This window comes from Ornithodoros turicata, chromosome 6 (genome assembly GCF_037126465.1).
Source record: "Ornithodoros turicata isolate Travis chromosome 6, ASM3712646v1, whole genome shotgun sequence".
NCBI lineage: Eukaryota > Metazoa > Arthropoda > Arachnida > Ixodida > Argasidae > Ornithodoros > Ornithodoros turicata.
In genome coordinates this window covers 29,302,958-29,325,589 of record NC_088206.1, presented here as the reverse complement: position 1 = coordinate 29,325,589, position 22,632 = coordinate 29,302,958, and the positions used below count along the sequence as shown (strand labels likewise).

Below are 22,632 nucleotides of genomic sequence, written 5' to 3'. Positions count from 1 at the left end.
AAACATCGCCATGCCAGTACTGGACAGCTGTTTCGGCCTTCTTGGACCTCATCAGCAGTACGCAGGCAGGCAACGTTTGAGTGGATGGCGTCAGAAGGTCACGTAACACGTGATTCCTCCCGTCAGGGTGAGATAACTCACTCACTGAAAGCCCAGTGCAAAGCCAGTGAAGTATAATAGGAAAAAAAATAGCCGGAGCTCTTTGGCTGCACGTATAGCATATGTCTGTAACTCAAACATCGCCATGCCAGTACTGGACAGCTGTTTCGGCCTTCTTGGACCTCATCAGCAGTACGCAGGCAGGCAACGTTTGAGTGGATGGCGTCAGAAGGTCACGTAACACGTGATTCCTCCCGTCAGGGTGAGATAACTCACTCACTGAAAGCCCAGTGCAAAGCCAGTGAAGTATAATAGGAAAAAAAATAGCCGGACCTCTTTGGCTGCACGTATAGCATATGTCTGTAACTCAAACATCGCCATGCCAGTACTGGACAGCTGTTTCGGCCTTCTTGGACCTCATCAGCAGTACGCAGGCAGGCAACGTTTGAGTGGATGGCGTCAGAAGGTCACGTAACACGTGATTCCTCCCGTCAGGGTGAGATAACTCACTCACTGAAAGCCCAGTGCAAAGCCAGTGAAGTATAATAGGAAAAAAATAGCCGGAGCTCTTTGGCTGCACGTATAGCATATGTCTGTAACTCAAACATCGCCATGCCAGTACTGGACAGCTGTTTCGGCCTTCTTGGACCTCATCAGCAGTACGCAGGCAGGCAACGTTTGAGTGGATGGCGTCAGAAGGTCACGTAACACGTGATTCCTCCCGTCAGGGTGAGATAACTCACTCACTGAAAGCCCAGTGCAAAGCCAGTGAAGTATAATAGGAAAAAAATAGCCGGAGCTCTTTGGCTGCACGTATAGCATATGTCTGTAACTCAAACATCGCCATGCCAGTACTGGACAGCTGTTTCGGCCTTCTTGGACCTCATCAGCAGTACGCAGGCAGGCAACGTTTGAGTGGATGGCGTCAGAAGGTCACGTAACACGTGATTCCTCCCGTCAGGGTGAGATAACTCACTCACTGAAAGCCCAGTGCAAAGCCAGTGAAGTATAATAGGAAAAAAAATAGCCGGAGCTCTTTGGCTGCACGTATAGCATATGTCTGTAACTCAAACATCGCCATGCCAGTACTGGACAGCTGTTTCGGCCTTCTTGGACCTCATCAGCAGTACGCAGGCAGGCAACGTTTGAGTGGATGGCGTCAGAAGGTCACGTAACACGTGATTCCTCCCGTCAGGGTGAGATAACTCACTCACTGAAAGCCCAGTGCAAAGCCAGTGAAGTATAATAGGAAAAAAAATAGCCGGAGCTCTTTGGCTGCACGTATAGCATATGTCTGTAACTCAAACATCGCCATGCCAGTACTGGACAGCTGTTTCGGCCTTCTTGGACCTCATCAGCAGTACGCAAGCAGGCAACGTTTGAGTGGATGGCGTCAGAAGGTCACGTAACACGTGATTCCTCCCGTCAGGGTGAGATAACTCACTCACTGAAAGCCCAGTGCAAAGCCAGTGAAGTATAATAGGAAAAAAAATAGCCGGAGCTCTTTGGCTGCACGTACAGCTGTCCAGTACTGGCATGGCGATGTTTGAGTTACAGACATATGCTATACGTGCAGCCAAAGAGCTCCGGCTATTTTTTTTCCTATTATACTTCACTGGCTTTGCACTGGGTTTCAGTGAGTGAGTTATCTCACCCTGACGGGAGGAATCACGTGTTACGTGACCTTCTGACGCCATCCACTCAAACGTTGCCTGCCTGCGTACTGCTGATGAGGTCCAAGAAGGCCGAAACAGCTGTCCAGTACTGGCATATGCTATACGTGCAGCCAAAGAGCTCCGGCTATTTTTTTTCCTATTATACTTCACTGGCTTTGCACTGGGCTTTCAGTGAGTGAGTTATCTCACCCTGACCGGAGGAATCACGTGTTACGTGACCTTCTGACGCCATCCACTCAAACGTTGCCTGCCTGCGTACTGCTGATGAGGTCCAAGAAGGCCGAAACAGCTGTCCAGTACTGGCATGGCGATGTTTGAGTTACAGACATATGCTATACGTGCAGCCAAAGAGCTCCGGCTATTTTTTTTCCTATTATACTTCACTGGCTTTGCACTGGGCTTTCAGTGAGTGAGTTATCTCACCCTGACGGGAGGAATCACGTGTTACGTGACCTTCTGACGCCATCCACTCAAACGTTGCCTGCCTGCGTACTGCTGATGAGGTCCAAGAAGGCCGAAACAGCTGTCCAGTACTGGCATGGCGATGTTTGAGTTACAGACATATGCTATACGTGCAGCCAAAGAGCTCCGGCTATTTTTTTTCCTATTATACTTCACTGGCTTTGCACTGGGCTTTCAGTGAGTGAGTTATCTCACCCTGACGGGAGGAATCACGTGTTACGTGACCTTCTGACGCCATCAACTCAAACGTTGCCTGCCTGCGTACTGCTGATGAGGTCCAAGAAGGCCGAAACAGCTGTCCAGTACTGGCATGGCGATGCTTGAGTTACAGACATATGCTATACGTGCAGCCAAAGAGCTCCGGCTATTTTTTTTTCCTATTATACTTCACTGGCTTTGCACTGGGCTTTCAGTGAGTGAGTTATCTCACCCTGACGGGAGGAATCACGTGTTACGTGACCTTCTGACGCCATCCACTCAAACGTTGCCTGCCTGCGTACTGCTGATGAGGTCCAAGAAGGCCGAAACAGCTGTCCAGTACTGGCATGGCGATGTTTGAGTTACAGACATATGCTATACGTGCAGCCAAAGAGCTCCGGCTATTTTTTTTCCTATTATACTTCACTGGCTTTGCACTGGGCTTTCAGTGAGTGAGTTATCTCACCCTGACGGGAGGAATCACGTGTTACGTGACCTTCTGACGCCATCCACTCAAACGTTGCCTGCCTGCGTACTGCTGATGAGGTCCAAGAAGGCCGAAACAGCTGTCCAGTACTGGCATGGCGATGTTTGAGTTACAGACATATGCTATACGTGCAGCCAAAGAGCTCCGGCTATATTTTTTCCTATTATACTTCACTGGCTTTGCAGTGGGCTTTCAGTGAGTGAGTTATCTCACCCTGACGGGAGGAATCACGTGTTACGTGACCTTCTGACGCCATCCACTCAAACGTTGCCTGCCTGCGTACTGCTGATGAGGTCCAAGAAGGCCGAAACAGCTGTCCAGTACTGGCATGGCGATGTTTGAGTTACAGACATATGCTATACGTGCAGCCAAAGAGCTCCGGCTATTTTTTTTCCCTATTATACTTCACTGGCTTTGCACAGGGCTTTCAGTGAGTGAGTTATCTCACCCTGACGGGAGGAATCACGTGTTACGTGACCTTCTGACGCCATCCACTCAAACGTTGCCTGCTTGCGTACTGCTGATGAGGTCCAAGAAGGCCGAAACAGCTGTCCAGTACTGGCATGGCGATGTTTGAGTTACAGACATATGCTATACGTGCAGCCAAAGAGCTCCGGCTATTTTTTTTTCCTATTATACTTCACTGGCTTTGCACTGGGCTTTCAGTGAGTGAGTTATCTCACCCTGACGGGAGGAATCACGTGTTACGTGACCTTCTGACGCCATCCACTCAAACGTTGCCTGCCTGCGTACTGCTGATGAGGTCCAAGAAGGCCGAAACAGCTGTCCAGTACTGGCATGGCGATGTTTGAGTTACAGACATATGCTATACGTGCAGCCAAAGAGCTCCGGCTATTTTTTTTCCTATTATACTTCACTGGCTTTGCACTGGGCTTTCAGTGAGTGAGTTATCTCACCCTGACGGGAGGAATCACGTGTTACGTGACCTTCTGACGCCATCCACTCAAACGTTGCCTGCCTGCGTACTGCTGATGAGGTCCAAGAAGGCCGAAACAGCTGTCCAGTACTGGCATGGCGATGTTTGAGTTACAGACATATGCTATACGTGCAGCCAAAGAGCTCCGGCTATTTTTTTTCCCTATTATACTTCACTGGCTTTGCACAGGGCTTTCAGTGAGTGAGTTATCTCACCCTGACGGGAGGAATCACATGTTACGTGACCTTCTGACGCCATCCACTCAAACATTGCCTGCCTGCGTACTGCTGATGAGGTCCAAGAAGGCCGAAACAGCTGTCCAGTACTGGCATGGCGATGTTTGAGTTACAGACATATGCTATACGTGCAGCCAAAGAGCTCCGGCTATTTTTTTTCCTATTATACTTCACTGGCTTTGCACTGGGCTTTCAGTGAGTGAGTTATCTCACCCTGACGGGAGGAATCACGTGTTACGTGACCTTCTGACGCCATCCACTCAAACGTTGCCTGCCTGCGTACTGCTGATGAGGTCCAAGAAGGCCGAAACAGCTGTCCAGTACTGGCATGGCGATGTTTGAGTTACAGACATATGCTATACGTGCAGCCAAAGAGCTCCGGCTATTTTTTTTCCTATTATACTTCACTGGCTTTGCACTGGGCTTTCAGTGAGTGAGTTATCTCACCCTGACGGGAGGAATCACGTGTTACGTGACCTTCTGACGCCATCCACTCAAACGTTGCCTGCCTGCGTACTGCTGATGAGGTCCAAGAAGGCCGAAACAGCTGTCCAGTACTGGCATGGCGATGTTTGAGTTACAGACATATGCTATACGTGCAGCCAAAGAGCTCCGGCTATTTTTTTTCCTATTATACTTCACTGGCTTTGCACTGGGCTTTCAGTGAGTGAGTTATCTCACCCTGACGGGAGGAATCACGTGTTACGTGACCTTCTGACGCCATCCACTCAAACGTTGCCTGCCTGCGTACTGCTGATGAGGTCCAAGAAGGCCGAAACAGCTGTCCAGTACTGGCATGGCGATGTTTGAGTTACAGACATATGCTATACGTGCAGCCAAAGAGCTCCGGCTATTTTTTTTTTCCTATTATACTTCACTGGCTTTGCACTGGGCTTTCAGTGAGTGAGTTATCTCACCCTGACGGGAGGAATCACGTGTTACGTGACCTTCTGACGCCATCCACTCAAACGTTGCCTGCCTGCGTACTGCTGATGAGGTCCAAGAAGGCCGAAACAGCTGTCCAGTACTGGCATGGCGATGTTTGAGTTACAGACATATGCTATACGTGCAGCCAAAGAGCTCCGGCTATTTTTTTTCCTATTATACTTCACTGGCTTTGCACTGGGCTTTCAGTGAGTGAGTTATCTCACCCTGACGGGAGGAATCACGTGTTACGTGACCTTCTGACGCCATCCACTCAAACGTTGCCTGCCTGCGTACTGCTGATGAGGTCCAAGAAGGCCGAAACAGCTGTCCAGTACTGGCATGGCGATGTTTGAGTTACAGACATATGCTATACGTGCAGCCAAAGAGCTCCGGCTATTTTTTTTTCCTATTATACTTCACTGGCTTTGCACTGGGCTTTCAGTGAGTGAGTTATCTCACCCTGACGGGAGGAATCACGTGTTACGTGACCTTCTGACGCCATCCACTCAAACGTTGCCTGCCTGCGTACTGCTGATGAGGTCCAAGAAGGCCGAAACAGCTGTCCAGTACTGGCATGGCGATGTTTGAGTTACAGACATATGCTATACGTGCAGCCAAAGAGCTCCGGCTATTTTTTTTTCCTATTATACTTCACTGGCTTTGCACTGGGCTTTCAGTGAGTGAGTTATCTCACCCTGACGGGAGGAATCACGTGTTACGTGACCTTCTGACGCCATCCACTCAAACGTTGCCTGCCTGCGTACTGCTGATGAGGTCCAAGAAGGCCGAAACAGCTGTCCAGTACTGGCATGGCGATGTTTGAGTTACAGACATATGCTATACGTGCAGCCAAAGAGCTCCGGCTATTTTTTTTTCCTATTATACTTCACTGGCTTTGCACTGGGCTTTCAGTGAGTGAGTTATCTCACCCTGACGGGAGGAATCACGTGTTACGTGACCTTCTGACGCCATCCACTCAAACGTTGCCTGCCTGCGTACTGCTGATGAGGTCCAAGAAGGCCGAAACAGCTGTCCAGTACTGGCATGGCGATGTTTGAGTTACAGACATATGCTATACGTGCAGCCAAAGAGCTCCGGCTATTTTTTTTCCTATTATACTTCACTGGCTTTGCACTGGGCTTTCAGTGAGTGAGTTATCTCACCCTGACGGGAGGAATCACGTGTTACGTGACCTTCTGACGCCATCCACTCAAACGTTGCCTGCCTGCGTACTGCTGATGAGGTCCAAGAAGGCCGAAACAGCTGTCCAGTACTGGCATGGCGATGTTTGAGTTACAGACATATGCTATACGTGCAGCCAAAGAGCTCCGGCTATTTTTTTTCCTATTATACTTCACTGGCTTTGCACTGGGCTTTCAGTGAGTGAGTTATCTCACCCTGACGGGAGGAATCACGTGTTACGTGACCTTCTGACGCCATCCACTCAAACGTTGCCTGCCTGCGTACTGCTGATGAGGTCCAAGAAGGCCGAAACAGCTGTCCAGTACTGGCATGGCGATGTTTGAGTTACAGACATATGCTATACGTGCAGCCAAAGAGCTCCGGCTATTTTTTTCCTATTATACTTCACTGGCTTTGCACTGGGCTTTCAGTGAGTGAGTTATCTCACCCTGACGGGAGGAATCACGTGTTACGTGACCTTCTGACGCCATCCACTCAAACGTTGCCTGCCTGCGTACTGCTGATGAGGTCCAAGAAGGCCGAAACAGCTGTCCAGTACTGGCATGGCGATGTTTGAGTTACAGACATATATATATATATATATATATTTAATCAGCGGAAAAAACCATAAAGAGACAAGTAAATGACACTAGACGTGTTTGAAATTCAAAATTACAGATTAAGATGGCTTCTATGGCTGCACGCAGAGAAACAAATACTCATGGAACGATGCGACAGCACCAGGGGACAAGTGTTTCGCCGTTTGCGGCTCGTCAGCCCTGGGTAGCTGGCAGAGATGGGCATAAATACACTTTTCGGGTATTTAAATATAAATACAAAATACTACATGGTTTCATGTATTTAAATACTGCCTATAAATACTCTATGATGAAAGTAATTAAATACATTAAGACAGTAGTTAAATGCTGTAACTACTTCTGTAAATACTTTGAGCCATCCAGGCACATTATTCTTTTAAATTAGTGTATAAATGGATCCACCTGTGGATGCATGTCTGCGGCACACAATGCCCACATATTTCTTTATTTTTCCGTGATGCAGCGTGATGATTTCAGCATCTTGCGTGGACCGACTTTCCATTGAACGGAAACGTCTCCTTGAGTCTCGGGAGCAGCGAGAGGGGTACTAGACAGGACGGACACGGGACAAGAACCGACGATGACTCAAAACCAACTAATGAACACATTATCGCTTCTTCAATTTACTCTATGTTGAATAAAGTGTTCATTTGTTCATTTGCTGGTTTCGATTCTTGTCCCCTGTCTGTCCTGTCCAGACCCTCCCACTGCTCCTCGGACTCAAGGAGATGTTTCCGTTCAATTGTATACACCAGCTTGCTTGCCTCCTCTACTTATGTTCGTCGACTTTCCATCTTCAGCGACGACAGTGAAAAAACTCCGCGTTAAAAACTGTCTGGTGCGCTGCAGTCATTATCCCGAGTTCCCAATGAATGAATGACAGCAGAATTGCCGCTAAAGGGGCACGGTATGACTACATGCACGGCTCATTACATCCAACGAGCCAGTACATCCAACGAGTCATCACATCCATGGGGCCAGTACGTCCAACGAGCCATCCACGGACAGAGAATACTCGGTCAATGTTCTCGTCGCTGTTCTGTGCTTGTTAGCAGCGCCTTCCATCGACCATCTCAAACGCGGTTCATTTCAACATCGCTGTTCTGTACTTTTTTGTCGCACCTACGTGATACTTGATTGGGCTCGGTGACATCGCCAGGATGCGGTCTCTTTATCGTCCGTTCCTTTTGTATGTTCAGATGCTACCGCTGCTATCTTCGCTGCCTGCTCCACACTACCGAGGGCCTTCTCCCAGCCAAACATGTTCCTACCAGCCACGTGTTGCCGAATTCTTATCGATCATTCCTGCATTGGTACCACAGCACGTCGCTGCCGGTTCAACGTCATCCGACATAGAGCGACCCTATAAAACTCCAGAGGCCGACAGCTACTGGTTCATTGGGCTCGGTGACATCGCCAGGATGCGGTCTCTTTATCGTCCGTTCCTTTTGTATGTTCAGGTTTGTAATCGTCACTCTTTACTTGCTAGGAAATCTGACAATGTCTGTTTGGTGATGTTCCCGAGCCCCCATGCTTTGCTATCCATGTTCTGTGATTGCTACAATGTATCATCGTTGTTACTTGTTCAGTCTGGGGACGTAAAACTAAACCCAGGCCCTATGGTTACGGAAGAACAAATGTCTCGTTTACTCGACGCAATCGCAATACTCCCCCGCTTGGAGGTCGGGCAAACCATTCTATTGAACGACATAAAGGACATGAAAGAAAAACTGCACGCCGCAGATCAAGCGATAATGAACCTCTCTACCAAAGTTGAAACAATTGAGACTGAATTAACATCCCTGAAAGTCATGCGAACTGATATTAGCAACATTCAGTCGACATCCGCCGATATGTCCAAACATATCACGAAGCTTGAGAACCAAATTGATGACATGGAAAATAGAATGCGCCGTTCAAACTTAATTTTCCATGGAATTACTGACGTTGCTGGAGAATCGTGGGCCCAGTCAGAGGCTAAACTGATCGAGCTGTGTTCAGAAAAGCTAAATGTGAGTGTTTCCCACGATGAAATTGAACGTGCTCATCGGTTAGGACGGTACCGTCCAGAAAGGCATCGTCCTGTTATCGTTAAGTTCAAATTTTTCAAGAGGAAGGAAGAAATTCTATCTTTGGGACATAAATTGAAGCAGTCTGGGTACTCCATTAGCGGTGATTATTCACTCAGAGTGCGCAAAGCACGTTCCCAACTGCTTGCTTTTGCTAAATCACTTGCACTGCCTTTCAAACTAAAATATGATAAACTGTTGGTTGATAACAAGTGCTATCGTTTTAACGAGGTTAACGAACAAATTGAGGAATGTAAATAGCAAACATTTCCACTTGCGGTATCGGCGCCCCCGCCTGTTCAATCCACGCTTCCTCTTTCTGTTGTGTTTACAAACATTAGGAGCCTTCTCCCTAAACAGGAAGACCTGTCAAACATATTATCTTCTACCTCGTGCGATATTCTTGTCCTAACTGAAACCTGGTTATCGCCAGGCATTCTTGATACTGAACTTATTCGCGACTTCCCTCACTTTGTGTTTTATCGTCATGATCGCGAGGGTAGAAGGGGCGGTGGCGTTCTGATAGCCGTTAAAGAACACGTGCCATCCTTTTGTGTACCAGTATCTTCAGCATTGGAGATAATTTGGATTTGCATCGAGTGTTGTTTCACGAATTTACTACTTGGTGTGTGTTATAGGCCTCCAACCTGTATCGATAGCTTTGTATCAGATTTGCAAGTTGTCATGAGTGATATTGTAGCACGTTACCCAACCCATAAATTGCTTTTGCTCGGTGATTTCAACTTTCCTGCTGTTCACTGGGAAACACTTTCTATAAAACCAGGCTCAGTTGCCATTGCAAGGGATTTCTTAGATTTCTGTGCTGATTTCAACCTTAGCCAAATGGTTACTTTTCCTACTAGAATTTCATCATCATCATCGACCACTCTCGACTTAATCCTGACAAATCATCCCGACACAGTTGCTGACATCACTTCACTTGGTCCTCTCAGTGATCACCAGGTTATCCATTTCTTAGTGTCGGTCACGTTGCCTAAGCGACAACTAAGAAAAAAAGTTATACGCAACTACAACAGAGCTGACTTTCCAGCCATAAACGAAGGTTTGTCAAACTACCTGGATTACTTTGTCTCTACCTTTTCCACTCGGTCCGTAGAGGACAACTGGTCTCTTTTCAAAGACAAAATCACTGAGCTAGTCGAGAAACACATCCCACTTCTTACCATAGTCGTTTCGTCGACAGCTCCTTGGTTCAACCGTACCATTAGGTCCTTGTTAAATAAAAAGAAGCGGCTTTTCAGACGGGCCAACTTCCTAAATACTGATGCTGCTTGGGAAAAGTATAACTCTTGTGCATGTGCATACAAGAAAGCTGTTCGTCAATCCAAAGAAAAATTTTATGGTCAAGACCTAGCTACGTTCATCAACACTGACCCCAAAAAGTTCTGGCACGCGATAAATCCTAGGCATACCCCCGAAGCATCCTTGACAGACGATCGCGGCAACAAGATCCCTGAAAATGCATGCCCGAATATATTCAACAAATTCTTCGCCAGCGTGTTTACTTCTGAATACACAAACGACCTACCATCTCTTTCTAGGGTAAATACCGAACCGATGGGTTCAATTGCTATCTCCCCGTCTGGCATTGTGAAAGTAATTGAGTCACTTAAAAATTCGTCATCGTGTGGTCTCGACAACATAAACTCTAAAATCTTAAAAGGTACGAAGCAACTGTCGAGCCTTTTTTTGTCTATTATATTCCAGCAGTCGCTAGACCATGGTTACGTCCCTCATGACTGGCGCACTGCTAATGTTATACCGCTTTATAAATCGGGCGACAGACATTCCCCTCAAAACTACCGTCCGATATCCCTTACAAGCATTCCATCTAAAATATTGGAACACGTCATTCATTCTAACATAATTAAGTACTTGGAGGCAAATTCCCTAATTTTCCCACAGCAACACGGTTTTCGTAAGGGTCACTCATGTGAGACGCAACTTTCTGTATTCGTCCATGATATTCATCAAGCTCTTGACAATCGCCTTCAACTCGACGCCATCTTTCTCGACTTTTCTAAAGCTTTTGACAGAGTTCCACACAAGCGCCTTTTATTAAAACTATCCCATCTAAACATTGACCCTACTATTCTCTCCTGGATATCCGCGTTTCTCACATCTCGTTCACAGCGTGTCACTGTTAGCCAGTTCTCTTCCGATTTCTGCCCTGTCACTTCTGGTATTCCCCAGGGTTCCGTCCTCGGCCCCCTTCTGTTCCTCATATACATAAATGATTTACCTGCTTCTATTTCTAGTTCTATTCGCTTGTTCGCTGATGATTGCGTCTTATACCGTGTAATATCCTCTGATACTGACCAAATCGCCCTACAAAAAGACCTAACCTTAGTCCATAACTGGTGTGAAAAATGGCTAATGTCATTAAATATTGATAAATGTGCTCATGTCTGTTTTCGCCGAATTACATCACCGTCCTTGCGCACATATTCCATCAACGGGCGCCCTATTCCATGTTCCTCTTCATATAAATACCTTGGTGTTCACCTTCAATCGAATCTCTCGTGGGTAGAGCATATCCAGGCAGTGTCTCGAAAAGCCAATCGAACTCTAGGTTACTTGCGTAGGAACCTAAAGTCATCACCATCTAATGTAAAACTCCTCGCCTACACCACATTAGTGCGGCCTCAGCTGGAGTACGCGTCCGCTATCTGGGATCCGCATAATAAATGCTTAATCACTGAAATCGAAAAAATTCAAAACCGGGCTGCCCGATTCATTACATCTGATTATTCTCCTTTCTCTAGTGTATCCCAGATAAAGCAACGTCTTCAGCTAGCTGACCTCTCTCATCGTCGACGGATTTCTCGTCTCTGTCTCTTCAACCACATTTATCGCTCGAACTCGTTACGCCCCCATTACATATTACCTCCTACTCGCATTTCAGCTCGACTCGATCATTCTTACAAGGCTTCCCGTATTCGGTCTCGCACCACTTCTTTCAGTAAATCATTCTTTCCTAATACTATCATCGACTGGAACAACTTACCTCAGGACACTGTCAATGTCATCGACCCCCATCAGTTCCGCATTGCATTACAGCGTCACTTCGCTGTGTCATAAACATTTTTGTATTTTGTACAGAATTTGTTCGTGTTATTTCCCTCCAGTTCCTCTTTTTTTTCTTTTTCTTGTTGTACACTTGTTGTTTAGTATGTACATGTTGCCTGGCCCACCCCCCTCATGTAATGCCCTCTGGGCCCTTGAGGTGTATGGAAATAAATAAATAAATAAATAAACTACGTCAGTGGCCAGGAAGTCTTGAGGTCGTTAATTCCTTAGTTGTTTTGAAACTGAGTGGTCCCCGTGCGAATGTCGCGGTTCTGCGCTTTATTGCAAATGATCTCCTTCACCTATGGTATAGCGTCCTGGGTGTGAATCACGTGGTGTGAATACCAGATGGAGTTGGGAAGGTGCACACACCTGGTCACCTGAATCCGGGAGAAACCACGGGTTGACCCACAAACGGGTTATTGTTGCTGCCTGGACGATTCCACGGAGAAGAATTCCTCCGATACAGAGACAGCCAGGACAGCGAAATGATCGTCTTGTGCGGAGATAGCGACTTGGAAGTGCTTTTGTCGGCCGAGTAAAATTCCTGAATCCCGTTGCACACCCTTCATGTGTCGATACGAGGAGAGTGTCACCCTGTGGTGTTTGCTCTCACCAGGCGACGTGACACAGCCGCCCATGAATAAACCATAGTGTAATTCGTGACACACTCCTACACCGTTTCAGCAAAAAGAAAGAAAGGAAACGCATACACAGCAACCGCCTGCGGGTTATAGTCGTCTTGAACACAGGCAGGTTACCTGTTCACCCCTGTCATTCCTAATCCGGGCTTCTCCTCCCGTCGACCTTCTTACCTCCCATCGCCCCCATGGCGACCCAGATTGTTTGGCCGTTACGTCCATCGTGTCGTTAAATCCATCGTGTCATTACATCCATCATGCTGTTACGTCCAACGCGTCGTTACATCCATACCGTGCTATTACGTCCAACGAGCTGTTACATCCATCGTGCCATTACGTCCATCGATGGATGTAACGACACGATGGATGTAACAGCTCGTTGGATGTAATGGCCCCGTACCCGGTTAGAGCCAGGTCCTAGGTTAGTTTCCAGGGTAGGTTAGTTTAGGCTTGTTTTTGACAGTTCACCGTCCACAGTCCATCGCATCTTCCTCATCGCATTATAATTGGATATTCTGAAATCCTAAGCTGTTTGGAGAAGGATCGAAGACCGCTTGGTCGAACGCCGTTTGATCGACGCCGTTTATTCGAAAGACGTTTTTTCGAAGGGAGTTCCGGTCTGGGGACGCTACGTCCAACGAGACGTTACGTCCATCGGTGGACGTAACGGCGCATTGGATGCAATGGCTCATTGGCTATAACGGCACGGTATGGATGTACCGACACGTTGGATGTAACCGCGCGGTGGACTTGATCTTTTGGATGTAAATGCTCGATGGATAAGCGGCTTCAGGATATGTCGGTCGTGAACTAATATGGTATTGATGTAGTTTTGGAGTCAGCCACTCCATAATACATATTTCGCGGCGTATCCTCGGAATGTTTTTGTTTGTTTATTTTCATGATGTGATGTGATGTGATAAAGAAAAAAATGGGGATATGAGTTTCGACGACGTCGAACTGGCTACCCCCAGTACTCTTACACAAACAGATGGTAAGATTATGAAAAATAGTGATGATGATTTTTGTTTTCGTGAGAGTCCGTCAAATTACGATGTTTTATGACTTGATATGTTCACAAGTTACAGAGTTGCTGTCGTGAGTGAATAAATTAGGTCAGGTTGTACATTACGAGGTTGGTCCACGAGTTGAAATCCCCAAATCTCAAAACATTCGCGAAATAATATAGTATTAGGTAAAAAAGGTAAAAGCGCATTAGGTAAAAAAGCTGCTGGTAGTGTGTGTCATATTCTGCTTGCGGTACGTTGTTGGCCTCGCTGAGGGTGGGCCGCTCGTCACGACCAACGCAACAGCGCGCGTCCTAGGCCGACTTCCAAGGAAACCGTACCGGCCGAACCGAGCCGTCCGGAATAGCAAGTCGACGTCCCGTTTGGCTGACCTTTAGCCTGTTTTTTTTTTTTCGTCTAATAAATATATCCCCCCTCCCCCATCGCTGTCGTTGGTTGTCGTTGGTTTTCCTTGCTTCGCGAACGTGAATTTGGGTTCCGGAAATGACTGTTGCTCATTGCGTGGGCGGAAATAATTGTGCAGCGGCCGCTTGATCGATTTTTCTTCACGTGGAGCGTTCATGAAAAACAAAATAAAATAATAAAGATAAAAATAAAACTAAATCGATCAATACAAGAAAGAAAGAGAAACCAGAAATAAAGCTGCAGTTCTAAGTACCGTTATCCTAAGAAACATTTATCTGTGTGTAATCCGCTTGCTGGCTGTTTCAACATTACGAACATTACAGGGCAATCCTGTTGAACGTTACTGGAATGTTTGTGAAGCTAGCGGGTCCGGGGACGCTACGTCCAACGAGACGTTACATCCAACGCGCCGTTACATCCATCGGTGGACGTAACGGCGCATTGGATGCAACGGCTCGTTGGCTGCTAAAGGTGCATTTTAAGAGTTCCCTTTAGACACCAGGCTTTGTCAAGTGACGCAAGAGGGTCACAAATCACATTTTTTTCCAAATTTGTGTTCTCATTTCTCTCTTGGCTTCCAAGACTGAAGTAACGGGGGTGGTGATGCCCTCATTCGCACATTGTGCTGTTTTCTAGAAGGACAGAAATCTCCGAACACACGGGATGAGTGACCTATAGCCTCCCCCACGGACATTACGTACTGGGCCATGCCCTCACTCGCCATGGCGTCCTCACTCCTGAGGGCGTCCCAAATACGTACAGCGGACCAACTAACGAAGATACCCTTCATTACTGGAGACGAACAATGTAGAACTCGAGAGAAGCCGGCAAATACGGGAGGATGAGATATGTGTATTTCAGTGTATTTTAAATATAAATACGCCTAAAACGGTATTTAAATGCAAATATAAATACATTTTTCTTGCCTGTATTTAAATACTATTTTAAATACAATGTATTTAAATACTGCCCATCCCTGGTAGCTGGGCACCCTTCGGGACTGGCAAACCAGGGGTCAGGGCTACCCAGGGCAGGTCTACCCAGGGCTGACGAGCCGCAAACACGGCGAAACACGTGTCCCCTGGTGCTGTCGCATCGGTCCATGAGTACCTATATATATATATATATATATATATATACAGTCAAACCTCGCTTTACGAACACCCTTCGTTTCTCAGAAAATCGTTCGTAAATCGAGGTATTCGTAAATCGAGGTCCGAGGAGTGCAGTGCACAAATACCTCACAAAAACACGGGAAACTGATTTGAATAAGTTTTATTTTTGAAAATACTGCGTAATTGTGCTTTGCACCATACTTTCTGCAGGGTCTATCCTGTTTAGAAGAGATGACAGAAGTCTGACACTTGACTCATCCACCCGGTCCTTAAAGTACCATATCGCGCGCAGATGAGACTGTTTCCAACGGCAAATATTACGCATGTCACCGGCTGTCAGGACTGAACGCCTTCTCTTGGAACGGCAAGATGTTTCCATCTCGGAGACCTGGTCCAAACTCACAACCGTTCGGCTGTAAACGCCCGAATTATTCTTTCAGGAAATGGTGAATCATGTTTGTGGAACGTAGCGACGTTGGGACATTGTATGTTTGACCTTTGCAGCATGTACTGAAGAACTTTCATTATCCTCCGGTTCATTGGCCTGTCCTCTGTACGTTCATAACGCCCGTTCGTATATCGAGGTCAGAATGGCTTGGCTACTTTGGGTCCGTTCCCTAATAATCCGTTCATAGTTCGGATATCGAGGGTTCCTATAACGAGATCAAAATACACGGCAAAAGTTTGGTTCCCTGTGGAGCCGTTCGTAAGTTGAGGGAATTCGTATATCGAGGGTTCATAAAACGAGGTCCGACTGTATATGTGTTTGTAAGTCAAACGTCGCCATGCCAGTACTGGACAGCTGTTTCGGCCTTGTTGGGCCATCATCAGCACTACGCAGGCACGCAACGTTTGAGCGGATGGCGTCAGAAGGTCACGTGGCACGTGATGCCTCCCGTCAGCGTGTCCTAAGACACCTCTGAGAGCCCAGTGCAGAGCCAGCCAAGTGCATAAGGGAAAAGAAAATTAGCAAGAGCTCTGTCCAGTACTGGCATGCACAGGTGTCCAGTACTGGCATGGCGACGTGTGACTTACAAACATATGCTACACGTGCAGCCCAAGAGCTCTTGCTAATTTTATTTTCCCTTATGCACTTGACTGGCTCTGCACTGGGCTCTCAGAGGTGTTTTAGGACACCCTGACCGGAGGCATCACGTGCCACGTGACCTTCTGACGCCATCCGCTCAAACGTTGCCTGCCTGGGTACTGCTGATGATGGCCCAACAAGGCCGAAACAGCTGTCCAGTACTGGCATGGCGACGTGTGACTTACAAACATATGCTACACGTGCAGCCCAAGAGCTCTTGCTAATTTTCTTTTCCCTTATGCACTTGACTGGCTCTGCACTGGGCTCTCAGAGGTGTCTTAGGACACCCTGACGGGAGGCATCACGTGCCACGTGACCTTCTGACGCCATCCGCTCAAACGTTGCCTGCCTGTGTACTGATGATGATGGCCCAACAAGGCCGAAACAGCTGTCCAGTACTGGCATGGCGACGTGTGACTTACAAACATATGCTACACGTGCAGCCCAAGAGCTCTTGCTAATTTTCTTTTCCCTTATGCACTTGACTGGCTCTGCACTGGGCTCTCAGAGGTGTCTTAGGACACCCTGACGGGAGGCATCACGTGCCACGTGACCTTCTGACGCCATCCGCTCAAACGTTGCCTGTCTGCGTACTGCTGATGGCCCAACAAGGCCGAAACAGCTGTCCAGTACTGGCATGGCGACGTGTGACTTACAAACATATGCTACACGTGCAGCCCAAGAGCTCTTGCTAATTTTCTTTTCCCTTATGCACTTGACTGGCTCTGCACTGGGCTCTCAGAGGTGTCTTAGGACACCCTGACGGGAGGCATCACGTGCCACGTGACCTTCTGACGCCATCCGCTCAAACATTGCCTGTCTGCGTACTGCTGATGATGGCACAACAAGGCCGAAACAGCTGTCCAGTACTGGCATGGCGACGTTTGACTTACAAACATATGCTACACGTGCAGCCAAAGAGCTCTTGCTAATTTTCTTTTCCAATATATATATATATATATATATATATATATATATATAGGGTGAGGTAAAAGGATTATCAAACGGCCGCGAAGTTTTACAGAAGTTCAAAAAAAGACGCGGAAACAGATTGTAGGGGAGTTACAAACACTAGTTTATTACATAGGGAGACGTTAAAAAGTAAAATGGGCAAGGGGTCGACGTTTCGACAGTGGCACTGTCTTCGTCAGGACAAAAGACAGTGTCCTGACGAAGACAGTCCCACTGTCGAAACGTCGACCCCTTGTCCATTTTACTTTTTAACGTCTCCCTATGTAATAAACTAGTGTTTGTAACTTCCCTAAAATCTGTTTCCGCGTCTTTTTTTGAACTTATATATATATATATATATATATATACACACACACACGTCGCGTTGCGGAACGTATTAGGTGTCTGACCACCGATTGACAGAGGTGGCGGCGCGAAGCATCCAACTCGAAAACGATGGTTCTTAACTGAAGTTAGCAGTGAACGCGCGTTTACAGGACTCACTATTGACTGGAAGGGAGACTTTGCTTCAGTGTTCTAGTGGATGGATAGCTCGTCAAACTGACGTTTTCCCTGGGTTTTCCGAGACTTTCCAGACGAATGTCGGCACAGTTCCACTTGAAGTCGGCCCAGGACGCATACTAACCCCCGTGTCCCCAACTCCTTCCTGCTGTCCTCTCTGTCCACGTCTATACGCCGCTCATAGCCACAGTTGCTTCGCGGCGCTAACACAGAATTTAAAAAAAAGCTCATCAAACTGTGGGGTGGCGGTTCTCTAATCGTATCCCTGTGGTGACAAAAGGGGACGTGACGCGTGACAGACACGCAGATAATAGGGCATCCACCAGAGATGCTCTCAGATTGTGGGTTTATCTGCGACATCAGAGATTATTCCAAGATAGCGTTTTTTCTACCACTTACTCACACTCACTATGGCTAATGTTCCGAACGTGAGAAAGTGACAGCGTAGGCGGGAGTAAGTAAGCAGAGGTGGGTGGACATATGAGTGAGCTGTTGTCATTAGTGCTCCGGTCTGCGCTTGACGGCTGAAAATGGGTCATAACATAACCAATACACTCTGTTGGCAGGTCCAATCGATCAGTCTAGTGAAAGCGAAAAACAAACATCTCCATCCTTCACCTGATCCAGCCCGACCCCGGGAATCATGACAGGTGAGTAAGAACGCACAAAATAGCAACTGGTATTATATCGTGGCCGTCTGGAAACGTATCTACCCCAGCCACATTCAATATCCGTAGCAGGACGGCTGATTCAGGCACAACTCATATCAGGACAATGCATGCCAGGAAACGTCATGCTGGAAAAGATCAATCTAGAAAAACTGCTGCGAGACGTGATTATATTGAGGAAAGTGCGCATAGATTATCAAATGTGGTTTTGAAGTTTCAAGGCGTTCAGAAAAACCGCAATTAGCTGCATCGGTATGGACATGTATACACGTAAGTTTTACAACAGAGGGAGTAATCATAATACTGTATAGAAGACGGGCACCGCGAACAACAAAACTCGTGCGGCACTGTGGTCAGCACAGTCACGTGACTGCCAGGGCTGTGATGTCAGAGCTTGATGGGCACATGTGTTCAAGTGTTTATATCTCTGCAAGTACACCACGTCATTTGCACAGACAAATGACTGACCACAACAGATCACAAAAGTGGACAGCTCCTAGACTCCCGAGAAGCAAAATCAATTGGATGAAGCAAAAATCTGTGACAATCCCAGACCTCCACGGGGGACAAATGTCGAATGTTGCATAAAAATATCAACACACCTTAGACTCTCCACACCCTGAAATATAAGTTGTATAAAACGCAAGACAGTGACAAGCCCTAGACCCCTGCGTACAAAAATAACTTCAATGACAGAAAAAATATGACAATCCCCTAAACGCCCGCGTAGAAAATATACTGAATGATACAAAAAGTGTGACAACTACCCCAATTCAAAATTACATATTAAGATGGCTTCTATGGCTGCACGCAGTGAAACAGATACTCATGGAACGATGCGACAGCACCAGAGTACACGTGTTTCGCCGTGTTTTCGGCTCGTCAGCTCTGGGTAGCTGCGCATCGTTCGAACCCCCATGTACAACAATAATTTGAATGAAGCGCAAGCGTGTGACAACCCCTAGACTCCCACGTAGAAAACTAATAATCAAACAGAAGAGAGTGACAACTCTCTTGCAGAAAAAGTGCTTGAGTAGTATAGCGACATGGTCCTTTGAGCTCCTTAGCCGACAGGAGGTGTCACCATCGCGTCTGGGCCGACTTCACTCTCGATTTTTTTCCCGAATGCGGTGGGCGGCGAGTGCGCTTATCATCGCACATCTTTCAGCCTGGTCGACTTCACGCGCAATTGTTGCCTCCGCGCGGTGAGTGGCGCGTCGGCGGATGGCGGCCCGCGTGGTTAACGTTCCCACATATTTCCGCCTGGGTCGACTTCATTTGTAATTTTTTCCGTGCCAGGGGGGGCGGCGCGTCTGCAGTTTCCATGTAAGTAAGGAGGCTGGCAACCCTGACAAGCGATGGCGCCATCGCACATGGGTTGACTTCATTCGCGATTTTTTTCCGACTGGGCTCGCAATTTCTTTTCTGCTACAACAGCTGTGTGCTGGGTGGTTTGCATGCAAGTAAAAACATACACGGTGACAATCCTTCCAAGCGACACAACCATCGCACCTGGGTTGGCTTCATTCGCGATTTTTCCGACAGGGCGATCTCACTAGCAAATTATTTTCCGTTACAACCGCTGTGCAGTGGGCTGTTTACTTATTATATATATATATATATACTCATCATATATGTATATATACATATTCTCATTATTATTATCTCATCTCATCATTATTATATCATTATATTCACATTATATATATATATATATATAAAAGAGGGAAAAAGCCAATAAAGAAATAAGTAAATGACGCTAGACGTGTTTGAAATTGAAACTTACAGATTAAGATGGCTTCTATGGCTGCACGTAGAGAGACAGATACTCATGGAACGATGCGACAGCACGAGAGGACACGTGTTTCGCCGTGTTTGCGGCTCGTCAGCTCTGGGTAGCTGCACATCGTTCGGAATTGGCAGACCAGGGGTCGCTCAGCGAGCGATCTACACCTGGGAGGGTGACTAGGCATTCCTCAATGCCACAGTGCAAGCCAGTGTAATTTTGAATTTCAAACACGTCTAGTGTCATTTACTTGTTGCCTTAATGGCTTTTTTCCCTCATTATAATTCATTGGCTTGCACTGTGGCATTCAGGAATGCTGAGTCACCCTCCCAGGTGTAGATCGCTCGCTGAGCGATCTATGGTTTGCCAATTCCGATCGATCTGCAGCTACCCAGACCTGACGAGCCGCAAACACGGCGAAACACATGTCCTCTGGTGCTGTCGCATCGTTCCATGAGTATCTACATATATATATATGTATCTCGTCCACGTCTTATTATTTTACTTAAGATGGCTACAGATTAAGATGGCTTCTATGGCTGCACGTAGAGAAACAAATACTCATGGAACGATGCGACAGCACCAGAGGACACGTGTCTCGCCGTGTTTGCGGCTCGTCAGCCCTGGGTAGCTACGCATCGTTCGGGATCGGCAAACCAGGGGTCACTCAGCGAGCGATATACACCTGGGAGGGTGACTGAGCACTCCTCAATCCCATAGCGCAAGCCAATGAAATATAAAGTTGCGCAGCTACCCAGGGCTGACGAGCCGCAAACACGGCGAAACACATGTCCTCTGGTGCTGTCGCATCGTTACATGAGTATCTACATATATATATATATGTATCTCGTCCACGTCTTATTATTTTACTTAAGATGGCTACAGATTAAGATGGCTTCTATGGCTGCACGTAGAGAAACAAATACTCATGGAACGATGCGACAGCACCAGAGGACACGTGTTTCGCCGTGTTTGCGGCTCGTCAGCTCTGGGTAGTTGCACATCGTTCGGAATTGGCAAACCAGGGGTCGCTCAGCGAGCGATCTACACCTGGGAGGGTGACTAGGCATTCCTCAATGCCACAGTGCAAGCCAGTGTAATTTTGAATTTCAAACACGTCTAGTGTCATTTACATGTTGCCTTAATGGCTTTTTTCCCTCATTATAATTCATTGGTTTGCACTGTGGCATTGAGGAGTGCTGAGTCACCCTCCCAGGTGTAGATCGCTCGCTGAGCGATCTATGGTTTGCCAATTCCGATCGATCTGCAGCTACCCAGACCTGACGAGCCGCAAACACGGCGAAACACATGTCCTCTGGTGCTGTCGCATCGTTCCATGAGTATCTACATATATATATATATATATGTATCTCGTCCACGTCTTATTATTTTACTTAAGATGGCTACAGATTAAGATGGCTTCTATGGCTGCACGTAGAGAAACAAATACTCATGTAACGATGCGACAGCACCAGAGGACACGTGTCTCGCCGTGTTTGCGGCTCGTCAGCCCTGGGTAGCTACGCATCGTTCGGGATCGGCAAACCAGGGGTCACTCAGCGAGCGATATACACCTGGGAGGGTGACTGAGCACTCCTCAATGCCACAGCGCAAGCCAGTGAAATATAAAGATGCGCAGCTACCCAGGGCTGACGAGCCGCAAACACGGCGAAACACATGTCCTCTGGTGCTGTCGCATCGTTCCATGAGTATCTACATATATATATATATATGTATCTCGTCCACGTCTTATTATTTTACTTAAGATGGCTACAGATTAAGATGGCTTCTATGGCTGCACGTAGAGAAACAAATACTCATGGAACGATGCGACAGCACCAGAGGACACGTGTCTCGCCGTGTTTGCGGCTCGTCAGCCCTGGGTAGCTACGCATCGTTCGGGATCGGCAAACCAGGGGTCACTCAGCGAGCGATATACACCTGGGAGGGTGACTGAGCACTCCTCAATCCCATAGCGCAAGCCAATGAAATATAAAGTTGCGCAGCTACCCAGGGCTGACGAGCCGCAAACACGGCGAAACACATGTCCTCTGGTGCTGTCGCATCGTTCCATGAGTATCTACATATACATATATATATATATGTATGTCGTCCACGTCTTATTATTTTACTTAAGATGGCTACAGATTAAGATGGCTTCTATGGCTGCACGTAGAGAAACAAATACTCATGGAACGATGCGACAGCACCAGAGGACACGTGTCTCGCCGTGTTTGCGGCTCGTCAGCCCTGGGTAGCTACGCATCGTTCGGGATCGGCAAACCAGGGGTCACTCAGCGAGCGATATACACCTGGGAGGGTGACTGAGCACTCCTCAATCCCATAGCGCAAGCCAATGAAATATAAAGTTGCGCAGCTACCCAGGGCTGACGAGCCGCAAACACGGCGAAACACATGTCCTCTGGTGCTGTCGCATCGTTCCATGAGTATCTACATATACATATAT

General features: G+C 47.2%; 1 protein-coding gene and 1 long non-coding RNA gene across 3 annotated transcripts in view; both read left to right on the top strand.

Annotated features, from left to right (window-relative positions):
• LOC135397779 (uncharacterized) overlaps positions 1 to 22,632 on the top strand; it is a 46,704-nt gene that overhangs the window by 3,615 nt on the left and 20,457 nt on the right. Inside the window, exon 1 of one of the 2 annotated variants that reach the window (XR_010423740.1) lies at positions 18,277 to 18,361. The exons of the other annotated variant lie outside the window; for it this stretch is intronic. This is a non-coding gene — a long non-coding RNA (uncharacterized LOC135397779). Of the gene's footprint in view, positions 1 to 18,276; positions 18,362 to 22,632 lie in introns of those variants that run through there. 2 annotated transcript variants of the gene reach the window in all.
• LOC135397441 (uncharacterized) lies at positions 8,348 to 9,133 on the top strand. Its single transcript, XM_064629049.1, has one exon. The coding sequence runs from the start codon at positions 8,348 to 8,350 to the stop codon at positions 9,131 to 9,133; it is 786 nt and encodes a 261-aa protein (XP_064485119.1).